This window comes from Chaetodon trifascialis, chromosome 7, assembly GCF_039877785.1.
Source record: "Chaetodon trifascialis isolate fChaTrf1 chromosome 7, fChaTrf1.hap1, whole genome shotgun sequence".
Classification (NCBI taxonomy): domain Eukaryota; kingdom Metazoa; phylum Chordata; class Actinopteri; order Chaetodontiformes; family Chaetodontidae; genus Chaetodon; species Chaetodon trifascialis.
Window position 1 is genome coordinate 25,600,580 of NC_092062.1, and position 21,266 is coordinate 25,621,845.

General features: G+C 41.0%; 3 protein-coding genes across 3 annotated transcripts in view; 2 read left to right on the forward strand and 1 right to left on the reverse strand.

Moving 5' to 3' along the window:
* The first annotated feature begins 710 nt into the window (after nt 1-710).
* LOC139333506 (C-type lectin domain family 12 member B-like) lies at nt 711-6,101 on the forward strand. Its single transcript, XM_070965967.1, has 6 exons — nt 711-810; nt 1,941-2,006; nt 2,895-2,996; nt 4,198-4,392; nt 5,596-5,768; nt 5,979-6,101. Exons 1-6 carry the CDS (start codon nt 750-752, stop codon nt 6,099-6,101), a joined length of 720 nt encoding a protein of 239 aa, XP_070822068.1. The 5' UTR covers nt 711-749.
* Nucleotides 6,102-8,346: 2,245 nt separating this feature from the next.
* gpatch4 (G patch domain containing 4) lies at nt 8,347-15,004 on the reverse strand. Its single transcript, XM_070966601.1, has 8 exons — nt 14,868-15,004; nt 14,043-14,121; nt 13,881-13,954; nt 13,098-13,190; nt 11,413-11,529; nt 10,943-11,064; nt 10,640-10,690; nt 8,347-10,041 (listed from the first exon to the last, which is right to left on the reverse strand). Exons 2-8 carry the CDS (start codon nt 14,119-14,121, stop codon nt 9,276-9,278), a joined length of 1,302 nt encoding a protein of 433 aa, XP_070822702.1. The 5' UTR covers nt 14,868-15,004; the 3' UTR covers nt 8,347-9,275.
* A 3,827-nt stretch (nt 15,005-18,831) lies between these two features.
* Nucleotides 18,832-21,266, forward strand: part of pear1 (platelet endothelial aggregation receptor 1) — a 47,075-nt gene continuing 44,640 nt past the window's right edge. The window contains exon 1 of the mRNA XM_070966401.1: nt 18,832-19,040. The gene's annotated coding sequence lies outside the window, so the exon portion shown is untranslated. The remainder of the gene's footprint in view (nt 19,041-21,266) is intronic.

Genomic DNA, 21,266 nt, shown 5'->3' on the forward strand with positions numbered 1-21,266 from the left:
GGATACCAACCAACTCATTGTAGGTTTTAGCCTTCTTATGGTGTTCGTTGACAATTATCTGAAGGATTTAGTGGCTTCTAGTGGTGAGGCTGGAGATTGCAACCAACTGAATACCCCTCCCCGACAGTGGCTGCTAAAAATGAGAAAAACAAGAAAGGCGCCCCCTAGAGGCAGTGTTTGGTTTATCTGTTCTGGGCTACTGTAGAAGCATGGCGCACTCTCTGGAAGAGGACCCGCTCCATCTGTAGATACAAAGAGCTCTGGTGATTATACATTAATGGTAGCACATACAGATTCACTATCAGTCTTACCAATGATGACAAAGACAATACAATGACAACCCTTCACCCTGCACAGGGTGTGATTATTTGAAGTCCAAATGTCTTTTAAGCCACCAGAAATAATCCTGACAAGTTTAAAGTCTGAGGTCTGTGTCGTGCTGAAATGTGCTCCTCTGTCATAATAGCGTGTTATTGATTACACAAGCAGCCGTACGTCTGAGACCAGAAAAGAACAGTCATCTTGTGTAATTCACGACCACAAAGCCTCTCACCATCACTGGTTTAGTTTGTCCAGTAAAAATGTGTCATTATGCAAAGTCACAGCTGCAGTTTGTGAAGGAGGAAGAGGAAACTCGCATGTGTTCGACCATAGCGCTCAGCTCAGCTACACCTGTCAAGCAACAGCATCAGTGTGTTAAAGCCAGCTCTCCTTCACTGCACTGAAGCAAGTACAGGTGACGTTCAAGGATGGAGGAAGAAATCAATTATGCCTCTGTGGCTTTTAAAAATGGTGCCCCAGCTCCAAAAGGTAAGTGGCTTTTTTACGTTAAGCAAAGTTTTCTGCTATTTTGGGCTGTTTAACATCTTTTTAAGGGCTCTCTGTGACACACCAGGTTAACACCACCTTTCTCCACATCACAGTTTCCTGTAATTACAGTTTTTCTCCACAGTTAGTGCTAACAAACAGCCTGGAGTCAGGGCAGGAGTCAGGGCAGATTGTTGAAATAGTCCCAAAATGCTCAATTAATTTGTGACACTCAGCATGACTTTCAAACTAATTAGGTTCCAGTGTGAAACGACAAGCCAGTGTTGATTGTTTGAAGGAAGCACTTAGCCATGATGTTTTAGTGTTGCCGCCTTAATCTAATGTTAAGTTGGGTGCATATTTGTTCTTGTGGAATGAAAACAATGTTGGATGTGGTGCAGGCCTGAAAGGTACTTCCAATTCAAATTCATTGGTTTGAAAGTGTCTCGGAAGAAAATGTCCATGTGCCGTGACGCCATGTTTCTGCCAACAAAAGGCCCATTTTTCCAATATGTGACTCAAACACCAAAACTGTAGTTAGTAAAACAGCAAATGCATGTTTCAGAAAGTGTTGGCTCTTAATCTCTCAGAAAGTAGAGCCTCTTTACTGCTCCATGTCCTCCCTGTCGTTTACACTCAGTGAGTGCGCCATGTACATGAGATGTGGGATTTAAAATTTAGAGCACTATGCAGAAAAAACATCTGACTTTAATAAGAGAGAGGGACTGTTTATATCCTGGATGTGCTCGGAAGCTTCACAAAAGAAATCTGCACCTGCTAAGTGTTTTTTGCAGAGCGAGCTGTCTAATGTGTCTGAATCGTGAAGAGAACACAAATCCTTAAAGGTTTGAGGAAATGCATTTGATGTTTTGATCCCTGCCTCACAGCATTGTCAGTCTTAGACCACAGTTGGCAGAAGTGCTTCAAATCAATGCAGAAAAACTGTGATGTTAAAGCAGATATATAAAAAAAAAACTCTCTGACCCAGTAAGACTTACACAAATGATCATATCCCGTTTCAACAGGAAGTAGTCTGCATCAGGCTCAGTCGCACAAAACGTCATTGATGTTGTGAAAAATAATCACTGTTAATTCAGTCATCTCATCATTTCTCCATGTTGTTATTCATCCAGAGAAAAAAGAGGACCCGACAATCTATGCCCAAGTAAAAACTAAAGGGCCCGTTACTACAGTGTCAGGTAAGTTATACAATCTGTGGAGGGTTTTATTTGCAAAGTAAGCAACATTATAAACCCCACAATATCCTTTACTTATGGAAAATGTACAAATTCACTTAATGTTGATGATGAATCATTATTGTTTTAAGAAAACCTTATCGGCTGTTTTTTTTTCCTTTTTGGAAACTTTTCACAACTTCTAACTTGAGTTTTGGGAGAAATAATTTTGCCAGATTTACTTGGAAAGCTCCAAGCACGATTATAGAGGTGATTAAAGCAGCGAAACCCTGCTTCCAAAAAAGTTTGGACACTGCGTAAAACATAAATAAAACAGAATTAGAAAATTTGCTAATGCTTTTCGACATGTGCTCAGTTGAAAACAGCACAAAGACGATATATTTAAAGTTAATTGAGTTTTGTAAATATCTCCTTATTCTGAATCTGATGCAGCAGCACGTTTCAAAGACTGGAAAAGATGTGGAACGCTCCAAAAACACCTGTTTGGATCATTCCACAGGTAAACAGGTTGATTGGTAACAGATGATAGTATCATGATTGGGTATGAAAGGAGCATCCTGGAAAGGCTCAGTCGCTCAACAGCGAGGATGGAGCGAGGTTCACCATTGAAAAACCATTGATGCTAAACACAGATTGTTTGTAGAAGTCTGAATTCTGTTTTTTTTTTTTTACGCAGCGTTTTAACTTTCAGAGTTGTGTTTCATAACTCACAGATGTTCAGTGGTTCATATCAGTCATCTAACCCCAAAGAAAAAGAAGGAAAAGCTGGAAAAGCTCAACATTCAGTGCATTACAGTCCAAAATGGCAATACATTTTCCATGCAACCAAAACAATGAATGCCTTCATCATAATGGCAACCATGATTCCAAAATGAGCTTTCTCATTACAAGCAGATGGCGAAGCAGCTGCACGCCCTCACTTTCGTGTGTTGGCGATGTGTTTGGGGATCCTCTGCGTCCTCCTGGTGGTTAGCATCAGCGCCATCATCTACAGTGAGTTTCATTTCAACACACTGAGAACTTTTCAATCAACAATCATAGCAGCTCACAGACCGACAGGCAGTGTGGGACGTCCTCCGCCAACAGAAAACAAACATGTACGTACTGTCAGATCCGCTGTCTCTGAACCGGGCCTGCTTTCTGCCATTAGGTCTGTATTTTACACTTTATTTCTGATTTGCGTTTTTGTTTGGTTTACTTTTTGGTTGGTCTGATCTATATTATGATCCAATTTGACACTACTATGCATCTTTATTTCATTTTTTGCTACTGAAATTTTATTGCATTTTCAATAACGAGAAACATAAACAACACAACACAAACAACAGCTGCATCGCTGTCTAGCACCATGAAGTGAAGAATATTCAAATGCTGTATCACAGGTTATGGACAGAGGGCTTCATGACCACGCTGACCACATTTGGGAAGTAAATGGCACTTTAAAAATAAAGCCTGAGAAGAGGAAAATCACACTCCTTATTCTGATCAGTGTCTGCTCCATTTTGCCCATCTTACAATGCATAAGTCATATTTTAATCTCATGAGGAAAGTCAAAGTGTGGTGGATCAATCTGTAATCAAACGACCTGATATTTTTTCATTTATTTGTGCCTCCCACCTGTCCTTGATATAGTTTGTGGTAATTCCCCGGTTTTGAAATTAATGATTTCAGAGCTACCAGAGTATGCCTTTACCATTAATTGTATTATTTCACTAGATTCAGCCTTTTTGCTTCCAGTTTTTACTGGCATAACTGTAAGTATCTGAAAAAAATCTCTCCTTTCCAATTTTTTTGACAGTTGTTTTGCAGAGATCTGAATGTTGCTTAAGACAGATCATCTTACCGTTTAAAGGTTGGTCACAGAGTAATGCAGCAATGAACCCTTTCAAAGCGCTACCTGCTGCTGACCTTTTTCAAGCAAGAAACTAACGGTTGGAGCATGCCAGAACCACGTCATCTGAATCTACATCTGCTTGGTCATTTTCTGACGCTGCTCAGCAACCAACTTTCAATTTTTGGATGCTGGAGTGTTTTTAAAAGGCTAACACATGGAAAGCAATGTTACAGTAGGTAGGAAGTCAGTCTGGAAAGGTCAAGAGTAGAGCGTGCAGGCGTATGGAAAATAATACTCCGTTAACACCACATGCATCCACTGATTGACTGATGTTCTGTCTCACTGTCATTGTCACCACAGTCAGCGTGGCAATGAATGGGCAGAAAACAGACCTCAGCAACCTCAGAGCACAAACTGAGAAGCTGATCGTGGAGAGGAGCAACTTAGAGAAAGAGACAAAGGAGCTGAGCAGAGTCCGTGACGATCTCAACTGGACTTTGGGAGTCATTCTGACATTTGACACCTTTCCAGTAAATGAATACTGCCCAAAGAAGAGTAAGTCTGTCCTGCTATGCTGACCATACATCTTCTACCCTCACTATGCCTGTAGCTGCAATGGCATTAGCACACTTCCAATAAAGCCTGTTAGCAGTTAGCATTTGAAGACAATTGTAGAACTGTGAAAACCGTACTGCATACAAAAAATTAAATAACATGTATTACAAACAAGAGGGAGATGAGCTCTTTGTCAGCAAGAAACAAAAGGTCAGCATGAACTGATACGCTCCAGTTACAACAAAAATGAACTGTCAAAGATGTAGTGGTGGGTGGTAGGTGGAAGCAAAGCCTCACCAGTGAAACACAAACATGTCCACATAGGAAGCAAATAATCCTGTAAACATACACAGTCCACAAAAGTACGATACATAACTGTTTGCTGGCCCAACAGAAAATATGAGTTCATTTACTTAGAATCCTCCATTAGCAACATGTTAGCTTCAGGCTAGCAGCAGCAGTACTAATAATTGTTTGCTTGGTTAGCCGTAAAGTGACCCAATTTCAACCAAATCAGCAATCACAAAATGCTCCTTTTGACGTTTGGAGGAGTAGATAAAGGAGATCTAAGCCAAGATGTTTGATTGTTCACAGATTTGACAAAATGGCCGCTGTAACAATGTCAGTTAAACTGCGACCGTTATGGAACCGTGACAGTGACGGTTACGTACTAGCAACCGAACGGTCAACTCAAAACAACTGCAGCTGAAGAAATGTATGGCATTTGGTCGCCACTGTCTGATTTTAAGGCTTTATTGGTGCTTGTGTTTCTAAATAAGAACAAGCGTCTACAGCCATGCTGTGGCTGTGAGGCTGTACATAAGGCACTCTGGCGTTGCCTTCACTTGTCAGTTCTGCATTTTTTGGTCCATCTATGATAAGGACACATTGTCCAGGAACCACTAGTGTCTGTACCAATTGTTGTGCCAATCCAACTTAGATTTAGATATTTCTCTAAATCAAATCTTTGATATGCTGGTCGAGGAAAAGTTCGGGATCACCAAATCATCAGAGTTTGTAGGACTCCTCAAATTCCAAAGCAATCCGCCCGATAGTTGTTGATATTTCAGTCTGGACTGAAGTGGTGAACTGACTTACTGACGTTGCTGCAGTCATTCCGCTAATGTAGATGAAAATTTTTAATGCTTTATTACTTTTTTTTTTACTATATTCATGTCTGTATTTGCACCTTTTGTGACACAGCTGGCCCAAGTGTCCTTCTCGACTGTCAGCCGTGTAAGAAAAACTGGATTGCGTTCCAGGAAAAGTGCTACCTGTTTTACGATGGAAACTTTTGGAGGAGTTGGGGAGAGAGCCGAAAGTATTGCCAAGACACATCTGCAGATCTGGTTGTTATTAATAGTCTACAAGAACAGGTGAGCTCCAACACCATGAAGTCAGAGTTACACAGTTCAGATTTCGAGACTACACGACAATTCAGAGGATCCAGGAAACAAAAACAGTACATTCACATTACGTTAACGGTCCAAAATGCAAAGGAAAAAAGCTTATGATAATTGTGAGATTGGGGGATAGTGTTTTAAATGCCTGATCTGCAAGTTTTTGATGATCTGTGCGATTTACAGGAATTCATCAGTAATAACACCAAGTTCTACTTTGACAAGTTTCATGGATTCTGGTTGGGGTTAAATGACACTGGTGCCAATAACTGGGTGTGGCTTGATGGACGTAATGACACTCTGAGGTAAGACAGCCTTTCCCACAGTACATTACATACAAGTAGTTTTACTTATTTAAATTTGTGAATGCAACACATTTACTTGTAAGTCTTTGTACATTGTGGTATTTTTATTTTTAAGTACCTGCCTACTTTACAAGTACATCTCAACTTTTAGTGATTGAATAACTTAGATTATTGAATTTAGTAATTTATTTTCTATTATTATTTTTAAATTGATTCTTTCAGTCTCAAGCTTTAGGCAACATCGATGAGAAATGCTCAAAAAATGAAAACTTCATATAAACGTTGTCATTTTTCCACATTTTACTCTCATTACTTTTGCTTCCTATCGGGTCTTTTTTTTTTTAGTTCATCACACTTTATTTGTTCCGTTTTATTAGCTGTATTATTAATGGTACTGGTATTCATGTTCTGTGATTGAAGCTACTGGATGAAATTTGGGACTCCTGGTCAATGTGCACTGATGATCCCTGAGAGGAACGCCATGGCCAACTGGACCCCAGCACAATGTAAAATGGGCAACAAATTCGTCTGTGAGCGTGAAGCTCTGATAAAGTCTAATTAGTCGATGCTGTATGTTTTCTTGCATCTGCATCACTACATTTGGAAAATAAGAAAATTCAAAAGTTAAACAATAATATATTAATTTTCCTGAAACAGCCTGATGATGATGTAAGCGTCTACCTGTACTATTCTTCATAAAGTTCTATGATTGTGCATTTTATTAGCTTTTATTTTTTTTATGTCGAATGTGTTTTTTCAGTTGAGAAAACCTGAGAAATGATGACAAAACTCACAATACCCCCTGCAGTTGTAGGTATTCACTCTCATAAGAGAAACCACGGCCTGTAACTGCTGCTGATATAAAACTTCAAAATTCAAAACGCACTTATGCAACACGTGCACCTGGTTGCGTTTCTGTGGCCGAGTTGCAGCGACGTTCAGGAGAAGTTACTGATGTTACATGATGACCAGTGTGTCACATGGGTTGTGCAAAAAAAAAAGTTTCAGTTCGACATGGAGCATTTTAAAGCTCCTTCACTTTTTATTTTCACCTAAATTTCAGTGCCATGTTTTAGTATCATCTGTTTTGTGTCTCTCCTTTTTTAATGCTATTATTTTTTATTTGCAGTTTTTCTTATTATTCTATTGTCTTTCTATTTTCTGTTCTGTATTGGTGTAAAACACTGTGAGCTGTACGTATGGTATAAATTCTGCTATATAAATAAAATTTGTATTTCTTTTTTTCTGAAATAATAGGCATTAAAGGGAGGTATCTATCCTGCCTCATGGTGGTATTATATGAAAACGAATCAAGGATGTACACCTCTTCTGTTACATGCTAACTGTACTGGAGCCACCACTGGGAAACTCCTTCACATTAAGCTGGAAGTTTTCCAGTAGGTGTTTGCAGTCAGACAAAAACTGTTATGGAACATGCACAGCGCTGTCATGAGGTCACATTACATCAGTTGAGTCACATCTGTTGTAAGGTAGTGTTGACACACCTCAGGTCCTTCCTTTGACAAACTTCATGAGTTCCCCACTTCACAGGTGGTAGAGATTTTGGAAAGATAAATCGTTACAACACAGAATATTGTCTGGTGCTTTCTGGGTATAAGAGTCAAATAGAGTTTTGCAACCCCGATTCCAAAGTTGTTGCACCGTGTAAAACGTAATCATTTGTAAGCCAAGTGTGTTTAACGACAACAGTTTAATGAAGCGTTCCTGAGCTCATGTAGAAATATCCTTCATCCAATCACGTGTTCAAAGTGGTGAACCTCGTTGGTGAATGACTGAGCCTTTCCAAAATGCCCTTTTCATACCCAATCATGATACTCTCACCTGTTACCAATCAACCTGTTTACCTGTGGAATGATCCAAACAGGTGTTTTTGGAGCGTTCCACATCTTTCCCAATCTTTAGCTGCTCCTGTCCCAACTTGTTTCAAACATGTTGCTGCATCAGATTCAGAATAAGCAGATATTTACAGAAATCAATGAAGATGATGAACTTCAAACATTAAATACATTGTCTTTGTGCTGTTAAGCGCCATTTTTTTCTTCGGAGTTGTAATATAATAGAGATCAAATGTCCTGTAGCTGTTTAACAGTGTGACCTTTCTTAAATAGGGTTTGTTCAAAGAAATGTTGAAGTCTGAAAATGTTTTTTTTTTTTTTTGTTAAACCGGCTCCAAAGATGATAAGAAGTCTAAATTCTGTTCACCTGAAAGAATCACAGAAACGTGGTTTCATGTGTCAGATCGTTTAATTCGCATATAATGTTCCGAATTTCCTGTAACACCAGCAGTTTCATATTTGTTGACTTCCATGTCAGTAAATGTCATCCATGGTGCAGAAACTCCACTGAACTCTTCACATTTTCCATTAAAATGCATAATCCACATGAAGTGGTCAACACAGGCAACTTTAATTGGCACCAGCTCTGGTAATTTGGCAACATGTCCCTACCTGCAAACGTCAACCCTGACTGATCTTCAGTCTCGGTTTAGAAAGGCTGGGATTGGGCTGCACCATCGACTCATCGTATCAACCTAAAAGAATCAGCTGAACACATTTCATCTTGTATACAATCAACAATGTTAAAAAGTCAACAGCAAATGACCAACCTGTCCTCAGAAAACAGTGACTGAGAAACCGGACTGATAGCACACGAATGAGGTCGTTTAACAGGTAGAACAGGCACATCTGTTGCATGCCATCTTCTTCTTATTGCCCTGAATCACTCATTTAAGATGTTCTCCAATCAGAGGAAAACCTGTCAGAGAGCACAGCCTCCATAAAGTCCATGTCCAGCACATACAGAAGCATGAGGACGGCAGGCCACTGCTGCTTTAAGTTTCTGTTACTGTGAAAAATTCAGCCAGTAGAAGATGAACTGACCTCTAAATGGCATGAAGGTAAAGATGAAACTTTCTCTTCAACACTGTGAGCAAGATGGCCCAAGAATCTACACACTGACCGTGCAGGGTGTTTCCCACAGGCCCTTTTCCTATTTTTGTTACCTTGAAACAGTAAAAGATGCAAATCTTGCTTGAATGTCAAAGAAATGAGTCATTTTTAACTTTCTGCCTCACCACAGCTGATTCAAGGTACTGCTAACTTCCCCAGTCAGCCAAGATAAACCCGTTATCAATGTCCACAGCGTGTCTTAACAAAATCTAATCTTTGGACTTCTTCTTTTTCTTCTTCTTTGGAGGAAGCGTCTCCTCATTTACATTGTCATCTGTAGAAAATTTGTCCTGTTTACTCTTTTTCGTTTTCTGCCTTTCCTCTGTAACTTCTGCTTCCTCCAATAGAACTGCAGATTTTCTCTTCTTGGTTTTGGGAACACAGTCCTGGACCGGCTCTGATTGGCTGGATTGTGTGATGTTACTCTGCACTTCCTCAGCAGGTTCGCTGAGGTGTTTGGAGGACTTTTTCTTCTTCTTCACCTTTTTGACAGCTTGCAGCTCAGCAGTCTCCTCTGGACTCTCTGCCGCAGGCGATGCCGCTCCCTCTTCTTTCCGCTCTGCATCGTTTTTCTTCTTTTTACGTTTCCTCTTTGCTTTGTGAGAATCATCTTCGCCGTTTTCTGCACAGATCACATCACTCCCAGTGGAAACTGCATCACTTATTTCCTCAGTGTCCTCACTGGCTTTCTTTTTCTTCTTTTTACGTTTAGCATCTGTTTCAGGACTTTCAGACACTTCGTCACCATTAAGCTCATTAACGCTCCGAGCCGATCTCTTCTTCTTCTTCTTTTTTCTCTGAGAGGCCTCCTCCTGTCTCTGGTCAGCTGACTGGGAGGTTGGTGGAGTCGGTGTTACACAAACTGGAGAAGCTTTTGTCAGCTCGCTCTTCTTGCCATACTTGGCCATGAACTCAGCCTCCTGCTGCTCTAGCCTGGCTAACTTGGCGCTCATGGTCAAGCCGTGCCGGGCTCCTCTAGAGAGAGGGATGGGAATTATCAGCCATTAGCAATTCTGCTTATATGTCCATTCTTTACCAAATCAGGTATTGATTCCTGATTTTTTATTTTTATTTTTTTTAGTCACGTTGGCAGTAAATTAAGAGCTAGCTATGAGAACAGTCTGTCTGTCATCTGAATGGATGAAATGAGAGAAATAATCCGGCAGCCTGCCTGCATGGCACTAATGTTACAACGCAGGAAGCTTATGGACGGGTCACATACATGGCACTCCTTGACTTTAAGCCAATGTTGGATAGATATATGTATGAGCATATTGCTGGTGCTTCCCCTTTACTTGAAATGATCATTTGACAGACATTACAACTGGCACTGTAACCTTTCTTCGTTAAAGGAAGTCACGGGTTGACGACTGTTTTGCCATGCATCAGTTCTGAACACTTCCAGTTCTTCATTCCTACTTCTGTCCAGAAATTAGATCCTATTTTCCTAAACTGATATATTTTGAAATATTATGATACACTTCATTCTTTGCTTTACTAAAAACTGTTTTTTTTAAGCAACCTTATCCATTCAAACAGGAATAAGAACTTTAGTAAAACTGAATGAACTCACTTGTGAGCCGTGCGTCCTCCACAAGCCTTCATGAGATCAGCGTCAGAAAGCCTGTCGAGTATCAATGAATAACTTAGATTGTATTGCACTGGTGAAATTGGAGTTACAAAGTGCTTCTGCAGATAAATCAAAGCAGATAACGACATCAGATTTGAAATGAAACCACGATTATACACCAGGAGCAAGATGGAAACAGTAAAAGTGCTGTAGTTGTAGTCCGGATGACAGTGATAGACTGATACGCAGCTTTTGAGATAAATAATTACAAATCTGAACAAAGGCTGCATCTGATGAAGTTCTCACTTGATGGCGCTGGACAGATCCAATTTCTGCTCCTCCTCCTCCTCCTCCTCTGAGCTGCTGCTGCTGTCTGTGTTGGAAGCCTTTGGCTCTGGCTGCTCCTGACCTGACAGCAGTGTGGCCGACTGAGACAGAAACATGGAAATGAAACCAGACACACTGACAGCTCAGACTTCAAACAGTCATATTTGAAAGTACAATAAATGTCCAGAAGTTTGCTGCTGCAGGTTTTCAAATGGACGTTTTTTCAGCACATATGCAGCAGTTTATTTGAACTATGAAAGGATAAGTCTGCTGTTCTGCTTTGTTTCCTTACTGTCAACAAAACCCACGATAAGACTCAAACCAACACTGAACTGATCCTGACAAGAACTCTCTGTTAGCCTCATCTTGGTATCACTTTTTCCTTTGTGCCTTAGAGCCTCACTGTCAAACATCCAGTGATATTTATCCAGTAAATAACAAACAAATACCTTGACAAAGCATCCATAAAGTTTGGCTTTAGCCAGCGTGGCTTTGCGTGGCTTTTTATTGGAGATCATCCCATCCTCTTCATCCTCCTCCACAGTCTTCTTCAAATGAATACCGGTCTGGATCACACAGAAAACCAGAAAACACTTGACCGTCTGTCAAACACTCAACCAGCTGATCTCACTCATGAAGAGAGGACGATCAAATCTGTGCAATCAGCTGCTGAAGTGTTGTTAGAAAAAAAAGAGGCTGAAGTTCAAAACGACTGAGAAGTTTGTTCAAGGATCTGAACGTAGTTTTCATATTCGTCACCAAGCTGCTCCTCAATGCAGCGACATTCACAAGAGGAGGAGCTGAATCAGGTTTCAGTCACGAATCAGCTGGAAACATTTGAGTAATAAATGAACTGAGAATCACAAGTGATTATTTCTTCACTCTGAACGTCGTCCAGCTCTCCTGGCGTCTCCTGGTCATGCTCAGGCGAAAAAATGTACTTAAATCAGATTTCTTCAAGAAGGTACTAAGTACAGTTTGTCACCTTCAAATACTCTTAATTGTAGTCCTTGAGTACTACTTAAGTAATACTTGGGTATACTTGAAGTGTAAATGGTACATCAGTCAAAATCAGGATTCATGTGCAAAAAATAAACTTAAATATCGTCGCTGTCCGATAAAAAGCACGTATCTCCAGAACTCGTGTTTTACTCGTCAATTAACTTACAAATTAAACCCAAAACACAGTAATTAGACACACTTAGGACTCGAAATGAAAACCTATAGTTACACGGTGATTAGCAACCCGTTTAGTATTTTAATCGGATTTACGTGTGTTGTTGTGAGTGACACTGGACATACGTGTTTTTTAAATAATGCGTTCCAATGATGTCCGGTCATTTACGCGCCTCGAGTCTTCCGTTCATGTCCCACTAAATCCGTAAACTATTGATAGCAGGCTATCCTACATTTCCACATAGCACATTACCCTAATCTAAGATTTTTTTGGTATTTTGTGTTGAAATCAGATTAGTCCATATAGGCGAAGAGTCATCTAATACTGTAGATGTATTAGTAGACGATAAACTCACAGAGTTTATCGTCTATCCCTTGCTTAAAACCTAACGTTATTTACCCAAAGATATCATCTAAACCCCTGTCATAATTTCTCTGTTCCTGCGTAACACTGCACCACACAAATTACTGCAGAAACTTACCTTTCGGCCTACGTGTATCAGTGGGCTATTAAGATGCTTTGTTACAAGAAACGGTGCAGTGTTTCCTCCTGAACAGATACATTTGGCTACATTTTACAAATCCTGCAGGTGTTCTGCCGAAAAAAAAACATCCTTAACATAAAGTGCACTTTCTGCTAATGCTACCTGTTGCTGGGAGAGAATGTGAATATTCCTTAGCCAATGGAAAGTCAAAATCGTTAAAAGTGGAGATACGTGTTTTTTATTGGACAGCGACGATATACTTTAATTGAAGTGAAATTTAAGTCTACTTTAATTAAGCATGCAAATAGTGTATCACACAGGAGTTGAAAATGATTATACTTTTCATGAGTGTACATCATTACCACTGAAAGTATTGTCATTTAGTATCCTTTTTAAAAGTACACTTAAGTACAATTTATAACACGCTTACAATAAAGTCTAGTCTCTGACTGACTTCAGCGTTGTGAGCGTACCTGATCAGATTCCACCTGCAGACTGGAAGAGGCCTTATTGAAGACATGGTCCCACCAGTGGAAGGTGAACTGCTCCCCTTCCTTATGGCCCACCTGGTAGGGAGGAGCCACACGTTGGCGGCTTGATTATGGCAAACGTTCTGATCATTATCGTATCGGTCAACACTGCGCTCATGTTAATTAGATATGATCACTTATTGACTTTGGAAACATCATGCATTCATTGAACTTTAAAAATAATTTAACTGAAAAACATAAAAAAATGCCTTATAATACTACTACAACTACCACTACTACCAATAATAAATATACAGATTTATTCAATATATGATGTGTACTACAAGTCGTTTTTGTTCGGTATAGAAACGTGAAAGAGTTGCTGAGATGTGACTCTCTTGTCCTCTTTGGCTGCTCTAAGTACCACAACCACAGCACTGACAGACGTGCACTGAAATCAAGGCGGGTGGCTTGTCTTCAGCGAGCTGCACTAAACATACAACTGTCTGGCTGAAAGTGGGTTTGGCCTTTAAGGGAGGGGTGAAAAGAGCACCGCTTTAAAGGAAAGGTGTGGGCTGATTCATAGCACATGACAGAACGAGAGCATCGCTGCAAAACAGAACGTGGCACAGTAATCGTTTCATCTTAATGACCTCATTTTCATAATCACTGGAGGAGAAAACTGTAATTGGAAATAAAGCTCGATGAACAGCCCGGCCCTGATAGCTGCACAACATTCATCCATTAAAATGAGAGCAAATGCTGCATGAATGAAAAGTCACTCACCCCTCCTTTGTCGCATTTCACTTTGACCTTGATGGCTTCTGATATGCCATTCTCGGCTCGCCCCAGCCCTTTACCTGCAGGCACATCGGACTGAGTGAGAAATCTGAGTCTGACACACGGCAGCAGCTCAGCTGTTGAACACAGGAGATGTGAGTATCTCACCATGTTCCCAGCCGTGACGCAGGAGTTGCTGCTCTGCGAACTTCAAGCCACGACTCTTCTCCTGCACAACCTCTGCCATCTGTTTCAAGGACAGCATGCAGAATATTAGGCAGAACAACTGAAACTAACACATCTGAGTCATTTAGTTTTTCTATTTCTTATGCAACACATCAATATCTCCAAATGTGTGCACCCAAAACAGGCATTTCTACAGGAAACTGAATGTTTGTTTCTGAAGTAACGAATTGTAGCTGGTAAAGTATGAAAATGCAGTTTTAAGCTAACTGGTCACATGTTTAAGACATACATCATGCAACATTCATGAGGAAGACACTGCTGATGGGTCACAATCAGTTTGTGGACCAAATGGTTACTTGGTTTATTTACATTACTATCACTCAAACTTACCATTATTTCCCTGAAACACTAACGTTATATCCCACATTCATACCACTGTGGCTGCTTCTGCATTTTGACTTTAAGTGTAATGGTGACGTTTGTGAGGAGTGAGTACTCTTTTTCAGTACTTTTAACCTGCTGCTAAACTTTCTTTGAGGTTCTATTTTATCATGTCAACAGTCAAGTCAAAGGTTTACGCCATATTAACAGTACCAGGATTCGTCAAATTAGCACATTTTAATTCTCTCAAAACGACCCAAAGTCCACCAGGTCTGACAGACAAGGTCTGTCTTCTCCAGCATTGACAGGACTGAGTCGATGCTAACAGCTAGCATGAAAGCATAAAGTTGGCCTGTATTCGCGGCCTGTCGTCAGCTAACGTTTGACACACACCGCTAACACATCAGAAATAAAAACCCAACGTACCTCTCTGCGTCTTGTTTCGTTAAAACTGCATAACCAAGACCTCCAGACGGGGTGCGGGGAGGAAAAATACAAAATTAAATGCAGCAACCGGCGCCACACATGCGGTTCCAGGCGAAGGCTGACATGACACCGGAAACTACGTCACTATGTCTGCCACCTCCCTTTTCTTCTTCTCGGTGTCGTTTTGCAGCAGAGCAGCAGTGTCCAATCAGAGCTCCGACAGCTCCCGCAGAATAACAGGAGACAAATAAGCGTCATCTATTAATTCATACCCGTGTTAAAATCCCGTTTGAGGCCTTTATATACCTGTGTACTTTATATAGTATTCCCTCATTGTGCCGTAATAACAGAAGCCAACAGGTGGATTATTTGCATACCCTAAAGTAAAATCCATTGGTGGAAGAAGTATTTATTTACTTCAATAAAAGTAGCAATGTCATTCTGTAAAAATACTTTATTTCATGTAAACATGTAAAAGTGTTAACAATAACAAGTGTTTAAAGAATCAAAAGTATCCATGATGAACTAAATCAGACAAATTTACAACATTTCTCATTTCTCATCGAGATATATCACATCTTAAAATGGACAAAATCAAGTAAAATACATCAAAACTGTACTGACTGTGTTTCTGAAAAAACAGACTGTGCTTCTCTTAAAACAGACTTGTGTATATACATTTATATCGTTATATCTTTTACTTTTTAATAGTATTTTTTTAGTAGATTTGTCATGCGCCAACTTCACCAAAGCAAATTCCTCGTATGTGTAAAATCGTACTTGGCAATAAAGCTTTTTCTGATTCTGATTCTTTGTACTTTGGACAGATTGGTGCATAATTTCGGGAACATTTCCTCTGATTCATCCTGATATTTGTGGTATCTTTGAAAATGTTAGGATTTCCACTAGAGTTTAAAATAAGGACATGCACGACTGAAAAATGTTTGGCTGCACAGCATGAGCATTTTTTTTTTTTAACTGTCTCAGATGTGAATCAGATCAGGATGCATGACGCCATGAAACACCAGAATGTCAGCAGATGGCAGTATTTCACACCAGAAACAGTCAAGTCATCCTCTCAAAGCATCCCAGGTGCCAACATGTAAAGCTATTTACGTCAACAGTATGAATTCCTGAAACACATTAAATGAGCCATTATGCAACAACGACTGTTAATAAGTGGAGCTGTTCTGGTTTAGACCTGCATGTAGAAGGAAAACTGATCAAACGGCTGCACTCTTCTCTGATCATAACAAATCAGACGGATGCATTATTCAACAAATAGCCTGCAGGATTCAGGATTTGCCTTGATGAGATTCCAAAGGCCAGTTCACGACTTCAGATATTACCCGATAACAGGTTCAGGCTCTGTGCCTCCCAAACAATGAGAGAAAAAAGATGCAAGAGCACTGCGTTCCTTTAAACATCTCCTGAACATCGAATTGTTTCTTTTAATAATGTTTTCCACTGTTTAGTCTGTCAGGAGTTTCCAGGATGAAGAAAAGAATAAAAAAAGATTTAGATGTTAGGAGTGATGTTTGTCCTGGACTGTTAAATGATGTCTTTGCTGACCTTGTGAGGACAACTGAAAGCAATGCTAAAAGGATGGCACCCCGTCTCCATGTCCTGGGACTGCTGCTCAGCGCCTATGTGGTGTCCAGGAAACAATTTTATTTACCCCTGCGCTGGTTTCCGTGCAGTGAGGATGTTTGCTCCACCAGGGCTCCATCCATGAGCTGTTTATTTGTGTCAGCACTCAGCAGGGGGGGGTGGGGGGGATATCCGTCCTGAACAGGCTGGTTATCACAGCCGGCCTATAGTGTTTGGGAGGAAGCCCTCCGACTGCAAAGGCTGACTGACAGTTATCCCACAGGAGGTTATTACACAGCTGTCAGTAAAGTGTGTGTGAGAGGAAAAGTGTGTGAGTGATAGAAAGAAAAGGAGCTTTAATGCCTTCAATTAAGGTAAAGCTTCGCATACAAAGAGATCTTAGACTTTCAACAGTTTGGAGAGAAAGGTTATTTCCTGTTTCATCATTTAAGTCCAGGTCCACAAAGAAACTCCTCACTGATGCTGTTGTGGTTCAATCTCTGCAGCCAGTTTCCACAATCTGGAGGGAAGCCTTCCCAGAGGAGTGACGGCTGGTGCAGCAGCAGATTGACACCCATGATGTCCAACAGTCACAAATGGGCATAAAGTTCAGATGTGCACATAGATTTAGCTATGTGCTAGATATATACAGTGTAGTAACAGCTAAATCTCATAATGTGTCATCAATTTCCCCTTAAAATTGAAAAGGTGAACATTTCAAACAGCTTCTGGCTAAACTTCAGTGACATCTGGTAATGAACCTGTTCACCTTCTTAAAACACTGATCTCCATTCAAGGAGTGGTTTGACATCTTGGGAAATAAGACTAATTGCTGTGTTGCTGAGAGTTAGATGGGAGGATCAACACCTCCCTCATGGTTTTTCCTCAATATGAGGCTATAGGCGACAGTTGCCAGGCAACCAGCAGACACTCCAGGAAGTCACTGCTCCCGTCCAAAAAACAGTCTGGCACACAACCCCACGAGAAACCACAAACTGTCGTTTTAATGTGTTAAACAAACAAGATATAATGTGGGGCTGCACGGTGGCGCAGCAGGTAGTGCGGGTGCCTCACAGCAAGAAGGTTGCCGGTTCGATCCCCGGGTCAGGCGGGGCCTTTCTGTGTGAAGTTTGCATGTTCTTCCCGTGCATGCGTGGGTTCTCTCCGGGTACTCCGGCTTCCTCCCACAGACCAAAAACATGCTCATTAGGTTAATTGATGACTCTAAATTGTCCGTAGGTGTGAGAGTGAGTGAGAGTGAGAGTGAGAGTGAGAGTGAGAGTGAGAGTGAGAGTGAGAGTGTTTGTCCTTACATGTGGCCCTGCAATCGGCTGGCGACCGGCTCAGGGTGTACCCCGCCTCTCGCCCATTGAAGCTGGGATAGGCTCCAGCCCCCCGCAACCCCGAAAGGGATAGGCGGTATAGATAATGGATGGATGGATGGATATAATGTGGTAATTAGTGAGCTTTAGAGGTGCTGAGGCAGATTATTCTCATTTATTTATTTATCTTTGTCTTTGGCTAGCTGTTTCCCCCTGTTTACAGTCTTTATGCTAAGCTAAGCTAAGCTAAGCTAAGCAGCTGTCAGCTGTAGCTTCATCTTTAATGTATAGACATATGAGAGGGATCAATCTAAACGCTTGCTCGCTTTCTCTCTGCAAGACAACAAATAAGCATATTTTCCCAAAGCGTTGTTTCTTGAATATTAAATATTCTTTAAATACATATTTGCAAACACCCTGCTTTTGTTGCAGGCACCATTAGGTCATCATTTGTACTTGCACGTAAGAAATATCAAAATCTAATGGACTGAAAATTGCCTCTAATCTCTCTCTCCATCTATCTTCACAGAGGTTAAATCAGCCTTATTTTTCCACCTGTAAGACCAAAGCTCCTGTTTTCCATCAGTTTCTGTCCCGCTGGAACATTTGTCCCCTCAGAAACTCCTAAGCACACACACACACACACACACACACACACACACACACACACACACACACACACACACACACACACACACACACACACACTTTTACATCAAGGTCTAGCGGCCTGCAGAAGACAAAAAAACAACTTTGTTTCTCCTCCTTGACCTCTCTCAACCTCCTCTTGGCCCCATCCCTCCTCTCCTCTCCTCTCCTCTCCTCTCCTCTCCTCTCCTCTCCTCTCCTCTCCTCTCCTCTCCTCCTCCCCTCTCCTCTCCTCTCCTCTCCTCTCCTCTCCTCCTCCCCTTTCCTTTCCTTTCCTTTCCTTTCCTTTCCTTTCCTTTCCTTTCCTTTCCTTTCCTTTCCTTTCCTTTCCTCTCCTCTCCTCTCCTCTCCTCTCCTCTCCTCTCCTCTCCTCTCCTCGCTGTCACAGTTTTTCCAGCTCCTTTGGCTTCACTTGAGGACCCTCCCCCGCTGGATGCGACTGCTCTGCCTCTCTCCTCACACTCTTCTCAGTGTTTACACCGCTTCAAGATTTTTCTAAGTGTGTGATCCCTTCAAACAAACGCCTTTTTTTCTATCCTCACCTTCGTCCTTGGGAAGTGTAACTTCAGTATTATTGAGCGACAGATAATCCGGGAGGTCTTGGCCGGCGAAGGTGAGTAAAAGCGCAGTGAAGGCAAATTACAAAGCGGTTTGTTACGGAGCTTATTACGGCTTATTGGAAAGCCAATTGTGATCAAACATGTTGCTGGTCAATAGACTCTGTACATAGATTTCTAAGTGTGTGTGCTGCCGTGAGAGTGGGAATAAGCTGTTATGGAAAATAGTGCAGCCATCAGAATTGAGAAAGACGCAACGAAGAATTCCGAAACTTTCCTTTTAGGGACTCTTAGAGCGACTGTAGTCATCTATCGGGAGTTTGTAGCTACTTTTATGAATGTTTGGAAAAATTTAGCACATTCTGGCATTAACATTGGAGGAAGGGCTCCGCAGGGAGATACAGCTCTGTTATATAAGTCATTCTCAGAGATGGTACTTTGCGCATGTTGCACAGTAATGAACAGCAGAACAAATCCTCAGATCATTTACTGAAGTAAAAGAAGACATGCAACAATGTAAAATCTGCTCCAGCAGTTGTAAAAGTCCTACATTTAAAATTCTGGCAGAAAGGTCTAGAAATCAATATATTCACGTACTGTAAGTACTTCATTATTTCCACTTTATGCCACTTTATACTTCTGCTGCACTGCAGTTAATAATGTGGAAATATCTGCTCAAAATACCCAAATAACAAAGCAGAAAAAATGGTTCAAATGAGCTGTATACAAATGCCACTTACACTTTAGTTCATCAGCAGTAATATTCTGGTTATTTATGCAAACTGTCTGATACTTCAAGGACATTTTGGGAACATTACTTTTACTTAAGTGACATTTTTAACCTTGCCACGGAGTGTTTTTGTATTGCAGTTTGGCTACTTTTAGATAAGTAAAAGATCTGAATATTACCTCCACCACTGCTGAAGGAAAAGTACCAACCTTAAATCTAAGTATTAGCAGCAAAATGTACTTCAAGTACTCATTCCGCAGGGTGGCTCCTGTGATTCTGTTACATTGTAGTTTTATGTGTTGCAGTGTTTTCTTCTTACTGGTCCCTTAATGCGCAGACAGCATTTAAATGTTGCAGCTGGTTGAGGTGCAGCTAAGCTTCTTTATAGGTTGTTGCATAGTTTGATTTGTAACAATATGTCATATTTCAGAAGACAATAACATAATTTGTATGAAAAATCTGCAAGGTTAATGTAAGTCTAGCTGTCAAATAAAAGTGGTGGAGTTGAAGTATTAAGTAGAATAATGTGGAAAATACTCATACCTGAGTGGAAGTACTGAGTTACTTTCCACCACAGGGTGTGAAAGTGTGCATGTCACAGTTGGTTATTATTTTTCTCAGATTTGTGAGCACAGTTCGGTGTTTTGTTGCTTTGATCGTGAACACTCGCCTCTCTGCTCATCAACAAGTGGACGGACTATTTTAAGTCTGCAAACGAGGACATAACACCTGATTCTTATCAGCGAGTGAATTAAAGCACTTGTTCAAGTGAAGCATTGTGTCACCATTGTATGCACTTGCTGCATTTTTGCTGCCTGACTGGGCTTTTTGGCATCTCTGGCTCTGCTTTGAAACTTCTCCAGCTACTATCAAGAGAGAGTGACTCAGAAAAGCTGCACTCCTCATTGCAGAGGAAGTCGCTGGGAGTAGGTCTGCTGTTTCCTCAGTGCTCTCCTCCTCCTCCTCTTCCTCCTCCTCCTCCTCCTCCTCCTCCACCTCTGTTGTGTTTGATTTTCATTAAGCCGTTCAGACTCAATCCAAGCTCTGGATTCATCTCCTGTTGTGCGTTTGGGCCGCAGAGTGAGTCAAGCCAATGAAACGTGGCGGCGAGGTGGCTGCAGTCCATACGACTGTGTGACATCCTGTGTGTGATGGTGTGAGTCAGCTTTCATGTCCTGTCAGTGAAGTTAATCAGGTGAAGCAGATGTGAGGGGCTCCAGCGGGTTGTTGATGCTTTCCTGCATGTTTCGCCTGTATGTGTATGAGGATGTAATGGTCCACTGATAACAGGCGACATGATTAACTAAAGATGATTTCATGAACTGATCCTCATTCTGACTCATTGTTTTCTTGTGTGCAGTGGAAGATCTGCAGAGTTTGGGTAAACAGACATTTTACAGATTGAATAATAGCACTAAATTTAAGACTCCTGCACATCGACAGGGTGTTCATACTTGTTGACAAACTGACACTTTTATAGACCTGATACTCCGTACATTTATAGCTATGAAATGATTAACTGCTGTACATCGAAGCGTGCTGTTTTGGAAAC